This window comes from Somniosus microcephalus, chromosome 14 (genome assembly GCF_052327205.1).
Source record: "Somniosus microcephalus isolate GS21.2 chromosome 14, FLI_Smic_1.0, whole genome shotgun sequence".
In the NCBI taxonomy this organism is placed as follows: domain Eukaryota; kingdom Metazoa; phylum Chordata; class Chondrichthyes; order Squaliformes; family Somniosidae; genus Somniosus; species Somniosus microcephalus.
In genome coordinates, this window is record NC_141000.1 from 16,922,855 (window position 1) to 16,946,500 (window position 23,646).

Genomic DNA, 23,646 nt, shown 5'->3' on the forward strand with positions numbered 1-23,646 from the left:
CCTTTTGCGTAGCGGTAAGCATCCCCGCCGCTGGGCCAGAAGGAGTAGGGTTTCGAACCCCGCTCCAGACAGTCCTGGCAAGTGGAGTCGGAGCTCCAACTATAAATTCTGGGTGGACATCCAGCGGGATACTTGCGGGTGTGGGTGGCCCCCCCCCCCCCTCAGATGGGTTGTCCGGAGCCCGTAAAACCCTCACGCCATAGGACTAACCACCCTAATGGCTGGTAAGATGGTTATGGTCACGGAAGGAGCGTTAACGTGGCCAGAAATCCTTCCACCACTTCATACAGTTCCCGAAAGGGAACAGTGTGAGGATATGTACGACGATGACCTCTTGCGCAATGCACCTCCTTGGACCCTCAGTCGCAGATGCGAGGGGGCAAATCGTGCAATTGTTAAATTTTTCATTTTATTGACATGTAAAATGAACGGCCCAGTAATTCCGTTCCAAACGCGTGAGTACGGTCGGGGTACTCACGCGTCTGGCCAGAGGAAATGCCGGTTTTCAGCATGCACAGCGCATGCGGGGGAAACCGGCATTTCCTGTCCTCTGAACGAAGGGGTTCAGAGGCAGAATGCGTGCGACTGCACAGGCAGCGTGTGCGCAGTAAAATTCGCCGGTTTCATTCATGCTTTCAGTGAGGTTAAGTCCTTACAACTTACACATGAAAAAAGCATGAGTACAGTTGCTCCAGAGGCTGCGGAGGAAGATATATTTTATCGTGGAGCTTCTGAAAGGCAATATTTTTGTTTGGGAAAGGGAGGAAAGTTATTTTAAGAAATGCTGAGGTAAGTTTTAAAGTTTATTTTTGTTTTTTAAAACGGGCTTTCAATACTGTAGGTAGAAGGAGCAATTGTGGCTATGTGAATTGAATTTGCTGTGTTTATTAAATGTGAAAATGACTCCAACATTTTTAAGAAAGAAACTTTTCATCAGTAATATATTTTAAGTAATTATGTATGTATGTCTGTATATATTCCTTTGCGTATATGTATGTATATATTCCTTTACTTATGTGTATGAATGTATGTATTTAATTATGACTTTCAGAGAAAGTAACTTATTGGACAATCATAATTAAATACATACATTCATACACAAGTAAAGGAATTTATACGGACATACATACATAATTACTTAAAAGAATATATTACTGATGAACAGTTTCTTTCTTAAAAATGTTGGAAATGTTACATTACTCATTTTAGAACAGTCATTTTCACATTTAATAAACACAGCAAATTCAATTCACACAGCCACAATTGCTCCTTCTACTTACAGTACTGAAAACCCGTTTAAAAAAAAAAAAAATTTAAAAAAAATTAAACTTTAAAACTTACCTCATCATTTCTTAAAATAACTTTCCTCCCTTTCCCAAACAAAAATATTGCCTTTCAGAAGCTCCACGATAAAATATATCTTCCTCCGCAGCCTCTGGAGCAACTTTACACATGCTTTTTTCATGTGTAAGTTGTAAGGACTTAACCTCACTGAATCCATGAATGAAATCGACGAAGTTCACTGCACATGCACTGCCTGTGCAGTCGCACGCGCTGTGCCTCTGAACCCCTTTGTTCAGAGGACAGGAAATGCCGGTTTTCTCCGCATGCGCTGTGCATGCTGAAAACCGGCATTTCCTGCGGCCAGACGCGTGAGTACCCCGACCGTACTCACGCGTTTGGAACGGAATTACTGGGCCATTATCTTTAACACTATTTATGATCCGCACTTTGCTCTCATCCCTTTTTCTTATCTTTAGGAACTTTTTACTTCTTATTTCTACCTGAGGCATCCTTTCCTCACCCCTATTTATCCTTTCAGCTAGGACCTTGATCCCCACCCCAGCGATACAGCTCCATCCAGTCCCAATACTGGCACCAGTGTCCCATGAAATGGAACCCCTCTTCCCCACACCAACCTTTAAGACGTGCACTCACTTTCCTGATTTGTGTATCCCTAAGGCAATTGCCACATGGCTCGGGTAATAATCCTGAAATTACCACCTTTGAGGTTCTGCTTTCTTAAAGTTAGCTCCTGATACTTTCTCAGCAGGATCTCCTCGCTGTTCTTTCCTGTCTTTATTCCCTGGATCACGACAACTGGTTCTTTGTCATTCCTTTCTAGCTGCTTCACGATATCCCTTACCCTGGCACCATGTAGGCAGCACACCCTTCGGGATTCTTGATCGTGACCGCAGAGGATGCTATCTATCCCCCTAATGATCAAATCTCCTTTAACTGCGACCTTTCTGTTCTGCTCTCCTTCCCCTCCCCTCCCCCCCAACCACTGAACTGCCTCCTGTTCCCTGGTGCCTTGGTCAACATTGTGGCCGTCTTTCCCACAGCCTCTCTTCTTACCCTTGCAGGTTGCAAGTACATCACAACAGCGCCAGATTCTGCGTGGTCTGACTGAGATCTGGAGTAAATTATCCAGATATTCCTCCCCCACCTTGTTTGTCAGTGTGTCTCTAACTTGCATTCCGTCTCAGCGACTCGAGGCGGAGACGTTTCCTACAGATGTAATCTGGGACAATCTCGCTGTCCACAATGTTGAATCTCTGGAGTTGAAACTTTGGGGCAAATTACTGAAGCCTAGTTTACAAATTCAGGGTTTAACATGGCTGACGATATTTAACGGAAACCCACCTGCATGTATATTTTCAAAAATGTGTTAATTTGCCAGTCTGAGTCACACATTGTAAGCCTGCGATTGTGATGTTTGTGGTAGACAAGCAGTACTTAATAGAAATGCAGCCACGTCACGTTGTTTCCCACTTTTGCATTGTGAAACTTAATAGCTGAAGGTTAAATTTGGGATTTTCCTTAAAGCTGCCGTTGAGCTCTTTATAGCATGAATTCCATGATCATTGTAGCTGGACCTGAGGCAGCAAGCTGTCAGTGAAATCTTTGAACCATGAACCTGAGTAAACATGGCATAAAAAGAAGGGAAAGGGAAAAGTGAGATTGCTGGAATTAAAATGGGATGTTAAATATTGATTTGGCAGTTTCTCTAGGTGTGATTGGTCAATTTAGGAGACAATTTGGCATTTGATGGGAACCTTAATTATGGAGTGAATTTCCTTTCTTCAATCATGAACTAGATAATGCCCAGTGATCACATCTGGTTTTGGGCTTTTATATAGGTGATTTCAAAGGACAAGCACCAGAGGCTATTTTTTCTGCTTTAAGGAAGTTATACTGATGCTCACTGAGTTTTCAGTTCTGTCTGCCAGTATTATTCTGTTCATTCTTGGGTGAATGATGCTCATGGATGTTGTGGATAAACTTGCAATGATTAGCTTCCTACTAACTGTTCAGAGATTTCCACAGCAGCAACTATTTACCACAGCCCAGTTGCACTCTAGTTGTAATTGGAATTCTGCCTTGTATGGCTGCTGTGACTTTCTACCAAAGTCAAACCCAGAAAATGGTTTTAAGATAATTGGTTTCATTGTTGTAAACATGTAGGAGACTTTGGATCCAGTGAGCAGTCAGAATAACAGTAACCATTGCAACACAAATATTGATCTGAAGATTTTTTACAGATGGGTGTCATTTTTAATTATGGTTAGAATGTGGAACTTGCTAACACAAGGAGTAGTTGAGGCAAATAGCATAGATGCATTTAAGGGGAAGCTACATAAGTGAGAAAGGAATAGAAGGTTAGGTTAAATGAGGAGGCTCATGTGGAGCATAAACACCAGGATGGACCAGTTGGGCCGAATGGCTGATTGTGTTGTATATTCTATGTAATAGAAAATACCTAGGTTTCATTATATGCTGAAGATGGATGCTGTATACTACCAATATGTATTGTGCCATAATTCAATTATAGTACAGTATTTTACAGAATGTAAGGTAGGGACATACTGTAAAAAGGCCATTTGGGTCTGGATACAGGAACAGCCAACACTATCCTCTCCCTACCTTTATTGCTCACTCAGCCTGTATGGCTTTCCTCACTGTTGAAGCAGATTTTTAAATTTTTGCCCAGGATTTTTTTCCCCACCCTAATTAGATCATTTTCTGGGCTTGAAGTTGCTCATTTAAGGAAACTTTTTTAAACCGGTGGTAGGGAGATACGGATGCCACAATGAGCTTTTTCAACACAAACTGAAGGAAATTCATCCATTCCACTCATTGCTTTTTTTTAAAAAAAGTCCTTGTATCTGTTTAGTTCACTTGAGTTCAATTTCCTTTTGCTGAAAGTGGTATTTTGCAACCTGGATAAACATTTTATGGCAGTTTTGAATAGACATCACTTAACTTAAACTAGCGATTTTGGATAGGACAGGAAATAACAATGTACTCTAATGAGCTGTGCAAGCCACTCCTGTGAGTCACTTGGCTTTAATTGGCCAATCTATGTCTATATTCAGCAAGGCACTTCGAAGTGCTGTAAAAACAGAAAATGCTGGAAACACTTAGCAGGTCAGGCAGCATCTGTGGAGAGTTAATGTTTCAGGTCGATGATCCTTCGTCAGACCTGAAACATTAACTCTGTTTCTCTCTCTACAGGCACTGCCTGACCAGCATTTTCTGTTTTTATTTCAGATTTCCAGCATCTGCAGTATTTTGCTTTTGTACTTCTAAGTGGCGAGCCACTTTAATTTTTGTTCAGGCTGGATTGCTAGTTGTGCACTTGTTGCTTCCAAACCTTGTGTCAAATAGCTGATTGATTAAGGTGAAAGCTGCTAATTAGCAAACCGCTCCAATTACATTGGATTCTAAGCACCCATCTCTTACCAATTATTCTGTGGCGTTATGATTATAATAAAACTTTAAGTTTATTTCTTGGTGTTCAATCTTAGAAATGGAACATTGTGATTACCAAAATGCTGTATGGGAAGAGCACTATGCCTTCCTTTGTACTGTACTGTAGTTGTAATTTAAATCCAACTACAAGACAACATTGAGATATAAAAGAAAGGACTTGCATGAACAGGGATTTGGTTTAACATCTCATTTGAAAGACATCACTTCTGACTGTGCAGCAAACCCTCAGTACTGCACTGAAGTGTCAGCCTGGATAATGTGCTCCCCAGCCACAGTCTGTTCGCCCTCCTACCATCTGGGAGATGCTACAGATGCATTCGCACCCGAACGACCAGATTTAGGAACAGCTTCTTTCCCAGGGCTGTCATCCTACTGAACTCCACAAATAAACTCTAAAGCCTGCACATCTGCCAATGCACTTTATTATGGTTATGTTTATGTTAATGTATTACAAGCCAAATGTATGTTGAATGTTTAAATGTCTTAATCTAAATGTACACTCTCGGGAGCCACAAGCCTACATTTCGTTGTACTGCACTTGTGCACTAACAATGACAAAGTTGATTATGATTATTATTAATAAATCCTCAAGGAGTGGGGCTGGAACCTGTGACCTTCTGACTCGGGAGAGTGCTACCACTGAGCCAAGGCTGACTTGTATAGAATTTACTCGGTGTCGGAGCCCTGATGATTGATTCATATTTTTATCAAAGCCTATGTTCATAAATGCTATATTCCTTAGTTGCCTAGTTATGGTTGTGATTGTACAGTGAATTAAAAAAAAAATGTAAATTTTAGAAAGCTGAATGTATGACTAGAATATTGTCTTTTGTTTGCTGTCGCTTTTCATGTTACGGGCACACGGAACACTTCGACAGTGATGGTGTGACTCAGTTTTCATAACTTTCAATTGTACACCACGAACATGCAACTTTATAGGTGGTGATCTGGGTGGGGAAAATTTTTAGTTGTTTGATTCAGTATTTTTGCAGTAATATTTACTTTTAATAAACTTCTCTATCCAGATTTTTGTCACAGTTCTGGGCCCTGAGATTCAGTTGCAGTCTACTCATACTTGAACTAAACTGGTCATTAAAGCTGTTTTTGTCAGCTATGAACTCTCAAAAGGAAATGTACTGTATTGCAGGGGCCACAGCCTCAGGATAAAGGGTAGGCCATTCAAGACTGAGATGAGAGAAATTTCTTCACATAGGGTGGTGAATCTTTGGCATTCTCTACACCAGAGGGCTGTGGAGGTTTAGTCATTGGGTATATTCAAAACAGAAGTCGATAGATTTCTGACTAGTAAGGGCATCAAGGGATATGGCGATAGGGCCGGTGAATGGAGTTGAGGCAGAAGATCAGCCATGATCTCATTGAATGGCGGAGCAGGCTTGAAGGGCCGAATGGCCTATTCCTCCTATTTCTTGTGTTCTTATGAATGGAATAGGCACAATTTCACTTCTGTCCCAACAAAATTTAATACATTAACATTATTTCTAGTTTAAGTTGAAAAACAAAATGCACAGATCGATCGTCCATGGGTTAGAGTTTCAGGCGTAATCCTTTCATGAGAACTACCCTCTTTCAATCCATCTTTTCTTCTTTTCAGATGTTGACCAATCAGCTCTTTCAGGGTTTTATTTCAGATTTTGTGTGTTTTTTCCCTTGTTGAGTTCTCTCTACCTGTCTTGACTAGACTCCCAGTATTTACTGACCTTGCACCCGGTCGTGTCCCCGAGCTGCTGCTACCGGTGCTTGCCAGTGAGATGTTGCCTTCCTCGAGCTTCCCTGAGGCTGCTGCTGATTCCCTAAAACTGTTGCTGTCCTTTCTGAACCAGTTTGTTTCCCTTCCCAATACTACAACAACAACTTGTATTTATATAGCGCCTTTAACGTAGTAAAACGTCCCAAGGCGCTGCACAGGCGTATACTACTACCTCCAATGTTAACCGTAACAAAGATCACAACCTCTTAAGGAATTTAACTTTTGAATCCAACTGATGTGAAATTATTGTTTTTATCCAAATATTTTAACCTGAAAAATTGAACCACAAAAATATTCTACTTGTGCTATAATGGAGGGAGCCAATTTGCTTTTGGTTACTTGGTTTACAGTGAAAGAGTTAGAGATTTGTGGGCTTTTATCCAACAACTTGTGTCTGCTTTGAATATTTTCATCTAAAACTTGATCTTAATGTAACTGTTCCCTTTTTTAGGATCCTTTTAAATATAGCTACCCGCCATTGCCAGATGATGATTTTCAAACACCCATATGTGAAAATGGTCCAATCCTAGGTGAAGATGAATTGGATGAAAAAGAAAAGGGCAATGGAGAGAGCAAGGAAACTGTTGACACTAACCACAATGAAGAATCCTTGCAAAAACCCAAAAAGGTAGAACTTAATAAAATTTACTCAAATTGTTGTCTAGCTAAACCAGATAATTTGGAACTTGTGGTAATCATTGAGTTTGTTACTTCCAGTAACTTTTTGGTTCCCTTTTCTAAAAGTCTTGCACATTTGTCTGTTTGCAACATTCCATACACCTATCCATATATACGTGATTCACCCTGGTTACCTGTACTTGTACAATAAACATACTTGTACAGTATACATACTTGTACTATCCTCTTCTCCCCCCACATGTCCCAATTGCTTTACGAGCATATAACTACCTCCATTCCATCGGATTGGTCCCAGAGGTTGGAGACATTTACCTCTGATGCCCTTCAGTAGCCCTGTTTGTCAAAAAGTTATCCATCACTATATGTAAACAAAATATATTTTCCTATCTCGGGAGTTAATTTTACCAGGCAGATTGGGATGTATTCAGAAAAGTATTTGGTTTGATACAAAACTAGTACATACCCCTAAAAAGCAAAGGCTCCACTTGTGTCGTTGAGCAACCATGGCCAACAAACAAGGTAAGAGACAGTATGAAGCTAGAAGAAAAGGTTTACATGAATGCAAGGAAAAGTGGAAATCCAGCAGACTGGGAGAGCTATAAAAACAAAGGCTGCAAAGAATGTATTGAGATGCAAACAGGGAATATGGAAAAAAGTGATATGAAGGGTAACAGTACTTTAATAAATATAGTAAGAAAAAGCGAGTGGTAATGAGGAATATGGGCCCATTACATTAAAGACAAATATAGGCAAGACTATAATGGACAATAAGGAAATGGCTGACTTGTTAATGAGTTCTTTGTATCAATTTTCAAAGTGGAGAAACAGGACAAAATTCTTGCACTACAAGGGAACCTAAAAACCAAGTCAAGGGTGGAACTTAGTGAATTTAATGTAAGTAAAAATATAATACTGGAGAAAATTATAGGACTTAAGATAGACAAATCTCTAGGAGCTGATGGTTTCCTCTCCAGATACTAAAAGAAATAGGTGAGGAAATTACAGATGAATTAATCATAATTTTCCAAACCCCTGTAGGTTCAGAAATTGTCTGGATTTAAAAATTGCAAATTTTGCACAATTATTTAAGAAGGGGGGGGACAAACAAGGTAACTCGGACCTGTCAGTTTAACATCAGTTGTGGGGAAGTTACTGGAACCTATCATCAGGGATAGTGACTGAGCACTTGAAGTATGAGCTGATCAAAGAGAATCAGTATGGATTTATGATGGATCGGCGATGTCTGACTAATGTAGTTTTTTTTGAGGAGGTCTCCAGTATGGTGGATAGGGGAGTGTCTAGGAATATTCTCTCTCATATCGCTCTCACATGCACGTACACACATACAGGAAATGAAGGAAGTTAATTGTCTATGTGTCTGTCCTTGAGCAACACAGTTCATTTCTAATTGACTTCAGGCTGTTTCTATTGATGGCACTTCTCCGCAGGAAGGAATTCGGGGACCAATTCATATTTCAACTGTACTTCATTTACATAATGGCCTTCAAAGGACAGGCTACCTTAGCAGATAGTTCTTCTCAAGCCTTCCCAATTGTGTGTTTGGAAAGGACTATTTAGACATTAACACTCCCTGCTTATTGTATAATTGTGTTGCGTTTTACAATCTTCGTCATTCTGAAACATATCCTCTTTGCTGTGAGCAGTACCATGGGAGATCGTTTTTTTTTAAAAATATGTAAAGTCTTTGCAATCTCCCAATTTCCTCCACCCAAAAAAAAATGCAATTTTTATTTTGGTTTTGTTGTGTAGACATAGCCTAAAAGTTATGAACTAACATTGAACATATGGTGTAAGAGGTGAACAGTATGTTGCAGTAATATGCTAGAGTGTGCATATGGAGTCTCTTAAGGAGACAGTCATTAATGGTGTTAGATTTTTTAATGTGTTCTACAATGATAGATTACTATACTTACAAATGTAAGTAATAAATTGTTAAACTATTAATTTTAGAAGGGACATAACTTATTGGCTACCGTTACTTTGTTTTTGCTCTCTTTACGCTTTTCTTTCTCCTAGCTGTTTTCTCTTAACTTCCCTGGACCATAGATCCATGCCATTTGGCGTTTATCGCCTGGAAAGCAGATCAGGAAAAGCTATTGAAATGGCTGCTAGGAGTTGCAAAAGATCAGCCTGTGGTGACTGTCCGGCCCATCTGTTTTATTTGTTTCCCTTTCCATTTGGGGAAGGGGGGGAGAAACCACTGCCCAGCTCTGTTTTAACCCTCCCCCACCTACCTACCCACCCACCCCAGACTTCAGAAAGTTACAGTATTGTGTGTAGAGCAGAACCGTCCACATTCTTCCACTGCGCGCACGTGTTGAGGACCAGTGTGCGACACTGCGTATTCCATTAATTCTGTACTTTCCGTTATATAACATGGGATATGATGCAACAAAACGAATGGAAATTCCTGTGCAATCTCTTGCTCAGCCCGAATCTATTAGGCAGTCATCTGACCCGTAGTTTTATGATACCAGTTAATGTCTTTGCAATCTATGCTTTTAAAATGGTCCCTGTAAGTGTCTTTCTAACCTTTACTTTGTAATGTGTCGAGTGATTATCTTGATAGATTGGACAGTTAGATAATATAAATGTGGTATGGCAAGGCTGGCTTTCTTTTCGGTTGCATAATCTGATTACATAAACTCGTCTTGTAGCGCAGTTTGAATACTTTAGTTCCTTTTTCCAAACAGTTGGTATGCAGGGGCATTGCTGACACCCATAGTAATAATAGTGCTCATGAGCTAATACCAGAATTTGTTTTCTGTTCCCGTATATTAGATTTGATTTTAATATTCCCCCTAAATTATGGACTTCTGTATATTTTTTTCAGTTGGAAATAGAAACAGATTGGAGGATAACTAAATTTTTCTGTAGATTAGGCTCCCATATCAATCTATAAAATTAGATGCCACATGGTGCAATGAGTATGTAGTTTCCTTTCGAGAAATATATACTTTAGTTTGCATGTAAAAACATTGAACTGGTTGTTTGCTTCTAATACATTTTCTCATACTGTGTTCTTCTATATCAGTTGCTAGTTTTTGCTCTTTTTAAATTTACACTTACCGAATGAATTGTTGAATCCGAGTTTAATTAGATGTGATGAATATAATGTGATGTGTAATCTTTCTCTTTAGTAAGATGTGAATTCAATTTTTTTGCATGCAGGTTTCTTTTGATGAAACTGATCGGCCAGAATCAAAGACAAAATCAACAAAGAAACCGCAAACAGTATTCAGAGGATCATTGTTACACATCAGGTATTTCAGTTACATTTTATATATGATGCATACCAGCTGATCACCTGTAGTAGTGTATTGATTTAAACTATGTAGTGTACAATAGGTCATTCGAGGCACTGATTTGTGGTGATTGAATAGTTCAAATTGTCTTTTTAATATTTGATTAGTGGTATTTTCAGGTTGAAATTGTGATTATGTCCATGGTTTTATGGAAATTGTGTATCAGTGCCCTTGGTTATTATGTTTGTGTTTAATTGTGTACTGAATTGTATATCTAACTCTTTTCAAAGGCCAGGATCTAGAGGAAGGTGGCAGGGAAGCTGCTGCAGGTTATAGGTATAGGTAGGTTGTAACCATGTGGAAGTACTGTGGGAGGGGGGGTGGAGGTGGTGTGATTGTAGTAGTTTAGGGAGGATGGTCTAGGTGTGGGTGTTGGCAGTGTGGAGGGATGTTAGGACACGAGTGGGAGTGGGGTCCTTGGGCACATAGTAGTGTGGCGGATTATGGGGTCTAGTGGTAGTATATCAGGAGTGTGGGAAGGTGGTCTTGAGGGGTGGGAGCACTGAAATGGTGATGGTGTTTGAGTGCATTGGGAAAGGGGGGATGTTGGATATGGGAGTACAGAGTGAAGAATCTAGGAGATGGGAACAGTGGGGGGAGGTTAAAGAGCTATGTTGAAAGAAGCACTAAGGAACTGGCGATAAGTTTGTGCATTCTACACTTTTTTACTATCTTAATAAAAATCTGGTAAACACTTTAAAGAACCTAAAGCAGATTTCAGGCTTATGGACATGACTGCGTGCGGATTTTTGTTTGGGCCATGTCAATACTAAGGCGGTGGGGGGAGGATGAGGTGAGATGCAGTTGGGGGGAGGAAAATGAAAGATCAATTCTGCCTAACCTCCCCATCAGTTTCAGGAAAGCGCTTCCCCAGCACGGAGTTGGGTAAAGCTCTCCTATTTGAAGCTTGCCTATAATGGTGATTTTGGGAAATCCTGTTATGCAGTGAGAAAAGGCTGAATTCTCAGCTCGGACCAGATGTCACTTTGAGATATTTAAGTGCTTACACAATAATGGTAAAAGCCGAGGTAAGGGCTTAAACAACTCAAAGCCATTTTCCAGTCACTTCCAGGTATATAGCTTTACTCACTGGAGCCCGGTGGAAAGGGACTGGCATCTGGGGGATAGTCGGCTCAAACAATGGGACCAATCTTTAGAGGCACTTCGCACTACGAATTTAAGCGTGATAGGCCGGCATGACAAATTGCATGGAAGAAGAAAGTGCAAGCTGGCTAAAAGACATTTAACCTATTGGATACCTAGATATTTACAATTACATAACCTACAGAAATCTGACTGGTAAGTGGGACCATGACATTAGAAGTAAATGCACTACAGTATTTGCAAATTGTAATTAAATTACATATAGGATAATTGGTTTAATTAATTCTGAAGCATTAAACCAAGAGAATAAAGCTTGAACAATTAACTTCAAACCTCCGCTCCGAAATTTAATTGCTACTCCGAACCCATTGCTGGTTGTCTTTTAGAACATTACTTTCTTGAGGAGGTAGAGAGGAACTTTCTGTAGTCTTCCATCCCTTTCATATGTAGCAAATTGGAGTGACATGGTGAAATGAGTAGTACTGGTAATAGTGCCATATAAGATGTGGGTCTTCATATCCTACATCACAGTATAGTGCCTTTTATTTCAACAGGGAATTAGTGAAAAATGAATTGTACATTAATTGCCTCTTGTCTGGTCTTTTTGAAGTACTATAAGTTTGGAACCTTAGTTTTTGTCTTGAGTTTTTGCAGATCTGTATGCTGCATGCATAGCACAGAGAAACTGAAACAGAACATAACTTGTGTGGCAAGGAGATTTCTTCTGTCGTATTGAGTCTCCTGTGTAACCATTCTTTTGTGTCCATATAGTATGTATATTTTTAACCTATATTAACTCTTTTTGTTTTAAAAATAGTCCTGCTGAAGATATTCACTTTGGCTCTAAAGAAAGTGGAGAAACAAAATGTTTGATAGTTCTGACCAATGTGACAAAGAACTCTGTTGCTTTTAAGGTAAGTTCTTTGACTTGGTAATCATTTGGTTTGTGGAATTGGAATCAGCCATTTGTGTTAAGTCATTAAGTAGCTCACCTGTTTGGTTGCATGTGGTTTTAATTGTCAATTAAAAGTACACACTCTTACTTGTGTAGTTAAGGGAATTGAGTAGAATGGGCCTATGAGTTCAGAAGAGTGAGAGATGTCATAGTTATACAACACAGAAAGAGGCCCTTCGGCCCATCGTGTCCACGCTGGCCATCAAGCCCTGTCTATTCTAATCCCATTTTCCAGCAATTGGTCCGTAGCCTTGTATGCTGTTGAGTATGTACCTTTTAAGAAAATAACTGGTCTCGGACTGCAGTACCGGCAGTGACCACCCCTGTATAAAAGGCGCTAGTGAGCCTGTGTTTTCAGTTTCCCTATTGACTTCAATCAGTAAAGACTTGTTTTGTTCAACTTCTGCTGTCCGTGTCTCAATCATTCACGGACATAATATATGCTATGGCGTTTCAAGTGCTCATCTAAATGCTTCTTGAATGTTGAGGGTTCCTGCCTCTACCACCCTTTCAGGCAATGAGTTACAGATTCCAACCGCCCTCTGGGTGAAAAAGTTTTCCCTCAAATCACCTCTAATCCTCCTGCCCCTTACCTTGAAACTATGCCCCCCTGGTTATTGACCCCTCTACTAAGGGGAAAAGTTCCTTTCTATCTATCCTATCTATGCCCCTCATAATTTTGTACACCTCAATCAGGTCCCTGTCCCCCCCTCCAAGGAAAACAACCCCAGCCTGTCCAGTCTCTCCCCATAGCTGAAGTGCTCCAGCCCAGGTAACATCCTTGTCAATCTCCTCTGCACCCTCTCCAATGCAATCACATCCTCCTTCCTGTAGTGTGGCGACCAGAACTGCACACAGTATTCCAGCTCTCATTGAAACGTATAAAATTCTTAGAGGGCTTGATCGGGTAGATTCTGAGGCTGTTTCCCCTTGCTGAAGAGTCTAGAACTAGGGTTCACAGTCTTTGGATAAGGGGTCGGCCATTTAGAACTGAGATGAGAAATTTCTTCAGAGGGTTGTGAATCTTTGGACTTCTCTACTCCGGAGGACATTGGCTGATGAATTGTTGAGTACATTTTAAGGCTGAGATAGATAGATTTTTGGACACTATGGGAATCATGGGAAAGTGGAGTTGAGGGAGAAGATTAGCCATTCTGTGCTGTTAATTCTATGATCTTGGAATAGTGGAGCAGGCTCAAGGGGCCTCATGGCCTACTTCTCCTGTGTCTTCTGTTAATTGGCTATATCTGTAATGAAAGTGAAGGTATTTAACCAATTCTTGTAATAAATCTGTATTTCTCCAAAATAATTTTGTTCTTTCCATATATACTGTGATACATTCCAAAATGGAAATGTGTGAATACCATCGAGGCATAAATGTACCATGACTTATCCGGATATGTAAATCCTGGAGATGACTTTTTTTTATCAAGAAGTCTTGCATTTATATAGCTTCTTTCATTACTACAGGGTATCCCAAAGCGATTTTCAGCCAATTAAGTACTTTTGAAATTTAGTCACTGTTGCTGTGTGCAAATTGGCTGCAATACAAGGTCCCACAAACAGCAATTTGAGAATTACCAGATAATCTATTTTAATGTTGGATAAGGGATAAATATTGGCCAGGACACCGGGGATAACTCCCCTGCTCCTCTTCAAAATAGTTCCATGGGATCTTTTACGTCCACCTGAGAAAGCAGGTTTAACAGTCATCCAAGAGACCTCCGACAGTACAGCACTCCCTCAGTATTGCACTAAAGTGTCAGCCTAGATTATGCGCTCTACTCCCTGGAGTGGGAAAGATTAGTTTGCTATTCACAGTAGATTGCCCAAGGATACATTTGAAGTACCCTTCCCCTCAAATCAGATCGATGTTTTCCATGCATGGCCTCGGAATGTCATTTGAATCATTTAAGAGTAGTTGTACTGCATTTAAAGTTTAGATAAGTGCAAAGTGTTAAAAATTTTAGGCACCTTTTCTCTTAAAGCTGCAGTAAATTAGTCGTTGTGAAAATTACCAACAACTTGTAATTTCTAAACTTTTTCTTCATTTTTACGTCGAGTACTGAAAAGCAATTTTTTTTTGAAAAGATTGAACCTTCCTTACATTAATGATTTTAGATGGTTATTTCTCTGTAAAGATGATATTTGTGGCATGTTTAGAAAAACCTATTCCCAGAAGCCGCAGGAGACTAAAATGCTGATGGTATTCAAGTCTTTTTTATTCCTGAACAAGGTTCGAACGACGGCCCCCGAGAAGTACAGGGTGAAACCAAGCAATGGCAGCTTCGATCCAGGCACATCCCTGGATATTCTAGTATCACTCCATGGAGGTATGTACCTGTCCTAGTCCGGCTGTCTTAAATTCATCATTTAATACTGTAGTTACACTGCTCAGTCAAGTATTTTGGTAATTGTAAAGAAAAAAGGAATAGAATTAGTAACGTAAGGAATTTAAACAGTGAACCTATTTTGCAGTTCTACTTAGTCATTTGGCTAAAACTTGGGCATCTTTTCTATGACATTTTAATAATTCTCTTAACTCCCAACTAATTAGAGATATACATTTCATGTTTAGTACAACTGTTCTTAAATGGTTCAAATGACGCTTCACTTAGACTATACATGGAAAACATTTATCTTTAAAGGGAGGGACATGTTACTGAATTGCCACATGATCCTAAATGTTAACTGTGATCTTTGTACACCTAGCTGTGCCTCTCAGTGCTCTCGTCCCTATTGTGCTTTAAAAATAGATCAGCAGTATGGGGGGCAGACATTTTATACAGAATTTGCTCTTCAGTGACATGAATTTGATTTCCAGAAAATTGTGAGCAAGATGTCTGCTCCTAGGCTATTTATGATCTAGCAGAAATGAGAGAACTGTGTTGCCAAATATCCTCTTCTAGCAGTAAACAAAACTGTCTCCTGTTCTTCACCCCTCTCCCCCCCCCCAAGCTCTCATATAACAAATACATTGATTGTAACATAAGACGTAGGAGCAGGAGTAGGTCATTTGGCCCCTCGAGCCTGCTCCGCCATTCAATAAGATCATGGCTGATCTGATCTTGGCCTCAACTCCACTTCCCTGCCCGTTCTCCATAACCCTTGACTCCCTTACCTTTCAAAAATCTGTCTATCTCCACCTTAAATATATTCAATGGCCCAGCTTCCACAGCTCTCTGGGGAAGAGAATTCCAAAGATTCACGACCCTCTGAGAGAAGAAATTCCTCCTCATTTCCGATTTAAAAGGGTGCCCCCTTATTCTGAAATTATGCCCCCTAGTTCTAGATTCCCCCACGAGGGGAAACATCCTCTCTGCATCTACCCTGTGAACCCCTTCAGAATCTTATGTTTTAATAAGATCCCCTCTCATTCTTCTAAACTCCAATGAGTATAGTCTCAACCTGCTCAACCTTTCCTCATAATACAACCCCTTCATCTCCGGAATCAACCTCGTGAACCTACTCTGAACTGCCTCCAATGCAAATATATCCTTCCTTTAATAAGGAGACCAAAATTGTACTTAGTACTCAAGGTGTGGTCTTGCCAACGCCCTGTACAGTTGTAACAGGACTTCCCTACTTTTGTCTATTTCCTTTGCAATAAAGGCCAACATTCCATTTGCCTTCCTAAATACTTGCTGTACCTGCATGCTAGCTTTTTATGATTCATGTACAAGGACCCCCAAATCCCTCTGTACCTCAGCATTTTGTAATCGCTCCCCATTTAAATAATTTGCTTTTTTATTTTTCCTACCAAAGTGGATAACCTCGCATTTTCCCACATTAAACTCCATCTGCCAGATTTTTGCCCACTCACTTAGCCGATCTATATCCCTTTGGAGATTCTTTGTGTCCTCCACACAATTTGCTTTCCCACCTATCTTTGTATCATAATCTTTGTGATCGGGAATAGTTCCACAGGTCACCTGCCAGTACTTAACCCAAGTAACTCCTCTTTGTGTGATTCATAAGTTAATGTTGGGAAGTAATTCAACTGCATAGAGCATCAACTATTGTATATAGATCGGTTAACTTGGTAGAGATCGAGGATTGAACTTTGATCTTGTCTATATAAGCTCATCTACTCACTGAATAAGATGAGATATAGAATTTTGTGTATATGCATATGTTAAGATTTCTATTTCATGTATCCATACATCTATAAATTTCAACAGATGTAAGTTAATAGGCGGTGATGAATATGATTTATGTACTTGACATTTTCAGCTGTATTATATGGCAAATTAGTGCTGGTTTTAGCTCCCAATAATATACAGCTGTCCTAAAAACTTGTTACGCTGTGATCGTAATTGCAATATGCCATACTGCAGATGTATCACTGTACACTTTATTGCCCTTTCTCATGGTGTCCTATCTGTCCTGCATTCAACATAGACAAGCAAACTATTCAAAAAAGGTGTGTGTGGTGTGTGTGGTGTGTGTGTGTTGGTGTGTGTTTCAATCTCTTCATTCTTATGACATTTATAAATGTGTCTAATCTTAGTTGTTACTTTTTTACGTTGCTGGAACTGTTTGGTAGATTTAATGAATTGTAACTCTCTGACCCCCTCCCATGGATGTAGTTTTTCTAATATGCATTTTAATCTTCATTTGCACGAGTATAGGAGAAGACAGGTAAAATATTATGGCAGGCTTATTAAAATTAAAACTTTTGTAGTACTTCCAGTTTCATGTAATATGAAGCATGCTGTCTATGATTAATAATATCTGGCAAACCTAAGGTACTAATTGGAACTCGTGCATATCTCTAGCAGACTATGATGAAACTACAGCTCCAAAGTATAGTCTATGCACAGACTAGCAATTGACTGGAATGAAATGGTGATATTTACATGATCCTCAACTGTTCCATTACAGCTTGGTCAGATTACACGTTTTCTCTCTTCTGTGAAATTTACCCAACGACTATTTGTGATGCATTACATTACAGGAAACTTTTGATTTACTGGCACCTAAATAACCGGAAATCTCGGTTAACCGGCAAAATGCAGGAGTAGGTTCAGGTAACTTTTATTACTTGCCTTCCTCCATTTGTTGCTGTGCAAGGGTGTGGCTGCAGCTGTTGCTAAGCTACAGAGACGCTTGCAACTTGTGGCCATTGTTCTGAAGCACAGGATTTGTTGCTTTATACGGAGCTCGGCTCCGTATCTTTTACTATAGCTTTCGGTTATCCGGATTTTTTGATGAACCGGCACCATGTCGGTCCTGTCCGTGCCGGATTTAAAAAAAAGTTTCCTGTACTGTCAGTAACAGGTTTTCAAGCTGGGATCTGCGAGGGGAAGCCACATTATTGTATTAGTTGAACTTGCTGGCACATGAATTCTGTTGCTGTGTAGTAATAATAGAAATGATTCCTTAAAGTTAGCTGACGCTGTCTTTTGGAAGTTAGCACAGCAAGCTCCTAGCAATTCAGTACTTACAAGGAGTCCCCACATGAAAAAGTTTAAAAACAGTGGACTAACGATGAGGCATTTATTCAATGTTACTGCAGTTAGTGTTAAGTATGTGTATTGTATTGAACAATTAACACAAAGACTTAAACGTATAACTCAAACAGGTCTTTACTGGTTGGAGGTAGGGACTGCACGTAGGTCTTCATGCCCACAGGCGGGAACTGAGGGGAGATCAGTACCCACAGTACTATTTATACCCCTATGGCCAGGAGTGGTACTGCGTATCACTACGCCCTACAAGTAGTGCAGTCCTGTCCATAGGTTCAAAGTAGCACACATATTACATACACAACATTCCTCCCTTCTTAGCTTTACAGTCATCTCCCCATTTAACATAACGTAATAACATATATATATATATATATATAACTTCAGGTTTACATAACAGAATAACATAGATACATAGATAACTTCATGTCAAAACAGATCACAGATTCAGTCTCTGCGGAAAACAGTTCACAGATTCAATCTCTGTGGTGTAGTCGGTTCACGTTGCTGGAGTGACTCATTCAATAGTCCTTCCATGGATTTAACAGTTTGAACTTCCGAACTGAATTGGCTCCTTTCGGAGGGACCACGTGTGTGATCTGGTAGAGGTAATAATGGTTCAGATGGGTCATCTTCTGTTTCGACTTTTCCTTTTCTGCTTCTTGGAGACTCTCTGGGCTCCACTGTCAGCTGCCAGCTGCATGCGCAGTTCCTCCTTCTCTTCCTCCTTTTTCCGTAGTAGAGCCACCTTCTCCCGATGTTCCGTAGACTTTCAGTGCTCCTCCATGATTTCTGTATGGTGGGAGTCGAAGTTACAAGTTGGGCAGGACAGGACATAGTAATATTCGGTGTCGTCCTGATCTAGGCCAGCGAGAGGGTCTTCTATTTCCTCCATACCCAGCTGGGCGTTAGCCAGCTTTTGTTCCAAGTCCAGACATCTTTCCTGAAGAGACTCCTTCATGCGTACCTCTTCATCCAGCTTTTTCTGGGCTTTCAGCAAGTCGTTTACTAATGACCTCATTTGAGATTTTACTACTTCAACTTCTTTTGGAGATTGATTGATCGGACTATTCAATCCCTCTACCGGAGCAGCTGTTTCAGCGGTCTGTTGTTCTACGTTGACGTGAGTCAGCGTACTTTTGGCATCCAAGGGCTGCTCTGTTGCAGTCATCTCAGTCTGTGTTGCCACCTCAGCTCTTCCAATAACCTTTGAGAGCTCCGAACCCCTTTCGTTTGAATATTGAAGTTCGTGTTCAAGTTTTTCCCATTTCAGAGTCCTGTCCTTCAGCATATGCAGGAGTTGGCTGACCGTTAACTCCTCTGACATCAGACGTTTTGTGTGCTCCTGCTCCATTTTCTCCATCAGCTGCTTCTGTTGTCTTTCCAGATTCTCCAACTCTATATCCAAGAACTCTTTCGTTGCATTCAACTCTTGCTCAAAACGGCGAAGCATTTGTTCTAATTGCTGTTGTAGTTTGAAATGGAGTTGAGTTCGAGCCCGGTGTCCCTCAGAAATGGGCACATCAGTAGACTTGCCAGACTCAGAATCCACAGTTAAACTATGTTGTTGTTGCTCAGTGGAATTCTGTGCTGAAACTTTGTCTTTTGCACCTGAGTTGGGCTTACCATCATCTGTTCCAGAGTCTGGGCCGACTATCTTCACCGAGTTCTCACTCGTTATTGTTTGTAGGAAATGCCAGTCCATATTCATTTTCCTAATCCACTCCCGTCCTAGTAGTGGAGGACCTCCTTCAGATATCACATATAAGTCCATTATTTGACTGTCTTCGCCCTTGTGGACCACTGCAACCTCTATTTTCCCGATGGGGTACACTCTTTGCCCCGTGTATGTTTTCAATATAATCCCCGTATCCTGTAGGGGAATATGTTGGAATAACTTTCCGTAATCTTTCTTATTTATGACCGTCAATGCCGATCCAGTGTCCAATTCCAGTTTTACTTGGACTCCTTCTATCTGAAGAGTGACCCAAATTGTCTGGAGGTCTGCACCCTTACCAGCGTTGAGTACTCTTAAGCTAGCCAGTTCATTACTGCTAGCGTCTGAATCGGACTCCTGTTCGGTCACCTTGTGTACCTTTGCGTATTTTCCTTGCGGTGACTTCTTGTTGCTGGTCTTCTTCCCTGACCTGCATACTCTAGCTATATGTCCAAGCCTACCACAAGTTCTACATTCTTGGTTTTTAAACCAACACTGGTTCTGATCATGCGTTGTCTTTCCACAACGATAACATTTGCCAGAACTCACACCCAATTTGTGTGCACTGAGCTCCGGTGACCGTAGCTGCATTACTGCCGTGCCTCTCGCTGCGGCTTCGTGTGCTGCTGCCATAGTGACCGCCTTCTCAAGCGTCAGCTCATTCTCCTCGAGCAGTCGCTTTTGTGTATCCTGTTTAAATAAACCACACACAAATTTGTCTCGTAGTGCATCTGTCAGTCCCGTTCCAAACTGGCAATATTTCGCTAATTTACGCAATTCCAGCAAATATTCAGCATTGCTTTCATGCTGTAGCTGCCTTCTGTCGTAAAATTTAAATCGTTCCGCTAGCATCAGCGGCGTGGGGTTTAGATGATCTTTCAGGACAGTAACAATCTCATCGAACGTCTTATCCGCCGGTTCATCTGGTGATAACAGGTGTTTCAATTGCCCGTATGTCTTCGCACCCATTAAATTTAATAATGTTAGAGCTTTATCTTGGTCACGAATTTTATTGGCCTTACAATAATTTTTTACTCTTTCAACATATATGGCCCAATCTTCGAGGTCACTATCAAAGGTGCTAATATTCCCGTGTTTAGGCATTGTAGATTTGCAATTTCTCAGATTTTCTTTTCTTTACTTGTTATCAAAGATGGCGGCTTCCCGCTCTTGCCGTCATCCTCCGCCCACAAAATGGCGGTTTTCCCGCGCTTGGCGGTCTTCACCCGTCCCCCGACGCCGTCTCCCTTCAGCCCCCGAGTGCGGCCCTTATCTTCGGTCCCGATCGCTGGCCCGCGCTGCGACTCGCACTTGAAGCGGCTCCCGGCCTCTGGCTCGCGCGGCTCTTGCTCGCTCCCTCCCGGGCTCTGGCTTACCCACGAGGTTATGGAGGCTTCAGGGTCCTAATGCCTGTCGCTGGAAGCTGTCAGGATTTCTGCTGCCCTTCAGTTTTGAGTGGGGTGTTGAGGATTGAAACCTCTCTTCAACGTCCTGTCTTTGGACGAAGCCGCCGTGGAATCACTGCCGCAGGGTTCGAACCGACTCGTCGCCAGTGTTAAGTATGTGTATTGTATTGAACAATTAACACAAAGACTTAAACGTATAACTCAAACAGGTCTTTACTGGTTGGAGGTAGGGACTGCACGTAGGTCTTTACTTCATGCCCACAGGCGGGAACTGAGGGGAGATCAGTACCCACAGTACTATTTATACCCCTATGGCCAGGAGTGGTACTGCGTATCACTACGCCCTACAAGTAGTGCAGTCCTGTCCATAGGTTCAAAGTAGCACACATATTACATACACAACAGTTAGCTTTCTCAAATATGTTTTATTTCAAAGACCAATGAATTAAACTGTGAATCAGATGCACCCCATGGAAAACAAATTAGTATAAGTCAAATGGCCTCCAGTGCATAAGTTGGTTGTGCGGCAGTTAGAATTAATCTAAAAACTTGTACGGTTTTAGATTAACAAAGTTGGCTAAAGTTTGAAGTTTCTAAAGTAGATTATCAGAGCAGAGGGCTGCAGAGTGCTCAGGAGGAAGATTAGACTTTGTGTAGTCTGCATTGCTTCATATGGAAAGTGTTTAATATCTCCAATCATGATGAGGAAGAGGGGAATGGGCAGGTATTGCATCTACTCTGGATGCCTGTGGAGCAGTAGGTAATGGGAGTTGATGGAAGAATGAACCGTGGATGCCAATGCCACAGAGAAATTCCTTTTGAAATGCAGAGGGATGGAGGAAGATTTTCTGGAATCATGCAGATTATCTGAGGAATAGAGAGGATATTGGGTTGAAAGGTAAGGTCAAGAGGACGTTGAGATGCAGATCAGCCATGATCTAATTGAGTGGTGGAACTGGCTAGCAGGGCTGAAGAGCCTACTCCTGTTCCTATCATTGTGAGCAGTGAGGATTTGAAAATAAGACGGTCACAATCCAGGAAATTCTTGACCACAGATGAAGAAAGAACATTTTCAGATGTTTTGGTGTGGAATTGTCAGAGCCGATTCATTAGAGAAAGTAAGGAAGGAATGAATGGAGTCTTGGTAGGGAGAATGGAGAGAAGAAACATATTCCAAGTAGTTGTGAAATCTGGGCTTCTAAAATAATGAACCAAGTTCATAATTGGTTAATTACACTTTTCAGTAGTTCCTCCTGAATAGTAGTAGTCATCTTTATTTAAAATCCAAAGCCTTAATAACTGGTGCGGTGAATTCAGTAAGTTTTCTCTTCTTGTACTATCTGCGTTGTAACATGATGTACATAAACAGGAGCCTTGAATTAAAGTCCTCTACCTTAATGGGGAGAGGAGAGAAGAGGATCGCAATCAATCCAGCCTCTGCTCTCACCTCTGCAGGAACCTTCAGAGTATTGTTTTTAATGATGGGAATCATTTGTATAATGTATTTTATGCTACAGTGTAGATCAGATGAATTGCTTTTTCAATAACTATAGGATATATAGCACAAACAGGCCATTTGGCCCAACCAGTTCATGCCGGTGTTTCTGCTCCACTCGAGCCTCCTCCCATCTTTCCTTATCTAATGCCATCAGCATAATCCTTCATTCCCTTCTCCCTCATATGCTTATCTAACCGCCCCTTAAATGCATCTATATCATTCGCTTCAACCACTCCGTGGTAGCGAGTTCCACTTTCTCACCACTCTGGGTAAATTCCCTATTTGATTTCTTGGTGACTATCTTATATTGATGGCCTCTAGTTTTGCTCTTCTCCACAAGTGGAAACAATCTCTCTCTATCTGCTCTATCAAAACCTTTCATTATTTTTAAAGACCTCTATTAGGTCACCCCTCAGCCTTCTCTTTTCAAGAGAAAAGAGACCCAGCCTGTTCACCCTTTCCAGATAGGTATACCCTTGTATTTCTGGTATCATCCTTGTAAATCTTCTCTGCACCCTCTGCAATTCCTTTATATCCTTTTTATAATATTTCGACCAGAATTATACACAGTACTCCAAGTGTGGTCTAATCAAGGTTCGATACAAGTTTAGCATAACTTCTCTACTTTTCAATTCTGTCCCTCTAGAAATAAACCCTAGTGCTTGGTTTGCATTTTTATGGTCTTGTTAACCCGTGTCGCTACTTTTAGTGATTTGTGTATTTGTACTCGGAGATCCCTCTGCTCCTGTACCCCACCCAGACTCACTCCCTCCAAGTAATAAGTGACCTCCCTATTCTTCCTACCAAATTGTAATACCTCACATTTATCTGTGTTGAAATTAATTTGCCAATTATATGCCCATTCTGCAAGTTTATTAATGTCTTCCTTTTAATTTGTTGCAGTCCTCCTCAGTATTGACTATCTTCCTCTCCCCACCCCCCCCCCCCAAAAAAAAAGTTGGTGTAATCTGCAAATTTAGAAATTGTGT

At 40.8% G+C, this 23,646-nt stretch overlaps 1 protein-coding gene across 7 annotated transcripts in view; it reads left to right on the top strand.

Moving 5' to 3' along the window:
- mospd2 (motile sperm domain containing 2) overlaps window positions 1-23,646 on the top strand; it is an 87,626-nt gene that overhangs the window by 38,156 nt on the left and 25,824 nt on the right. For all 7 annotated transcript variants that reach the window (XM_086006295.1, XM_086006296.1, XM_086006298.1 and 4 more), the window contains 4 exons: window positions 6,996-7,172; window positions 10,376-10,467; window positions 12,431-12,527; window positions 14,805-14,901. In XM_086006295.1, the coding sequence (XP_085862421.1) occupies window positions 6,996-7,172; window positions 10,376-10,467; window positions 12,431-12,527; window positions 14,805-14,901 (463 nt within the window). The remainder of the gene's footprint in view (window positions 1-6,995; window positions 7,173-10,375; window positions 10,468-12,430; window positions 12,528-14,804; window positions 14,902-23,646) is intronic.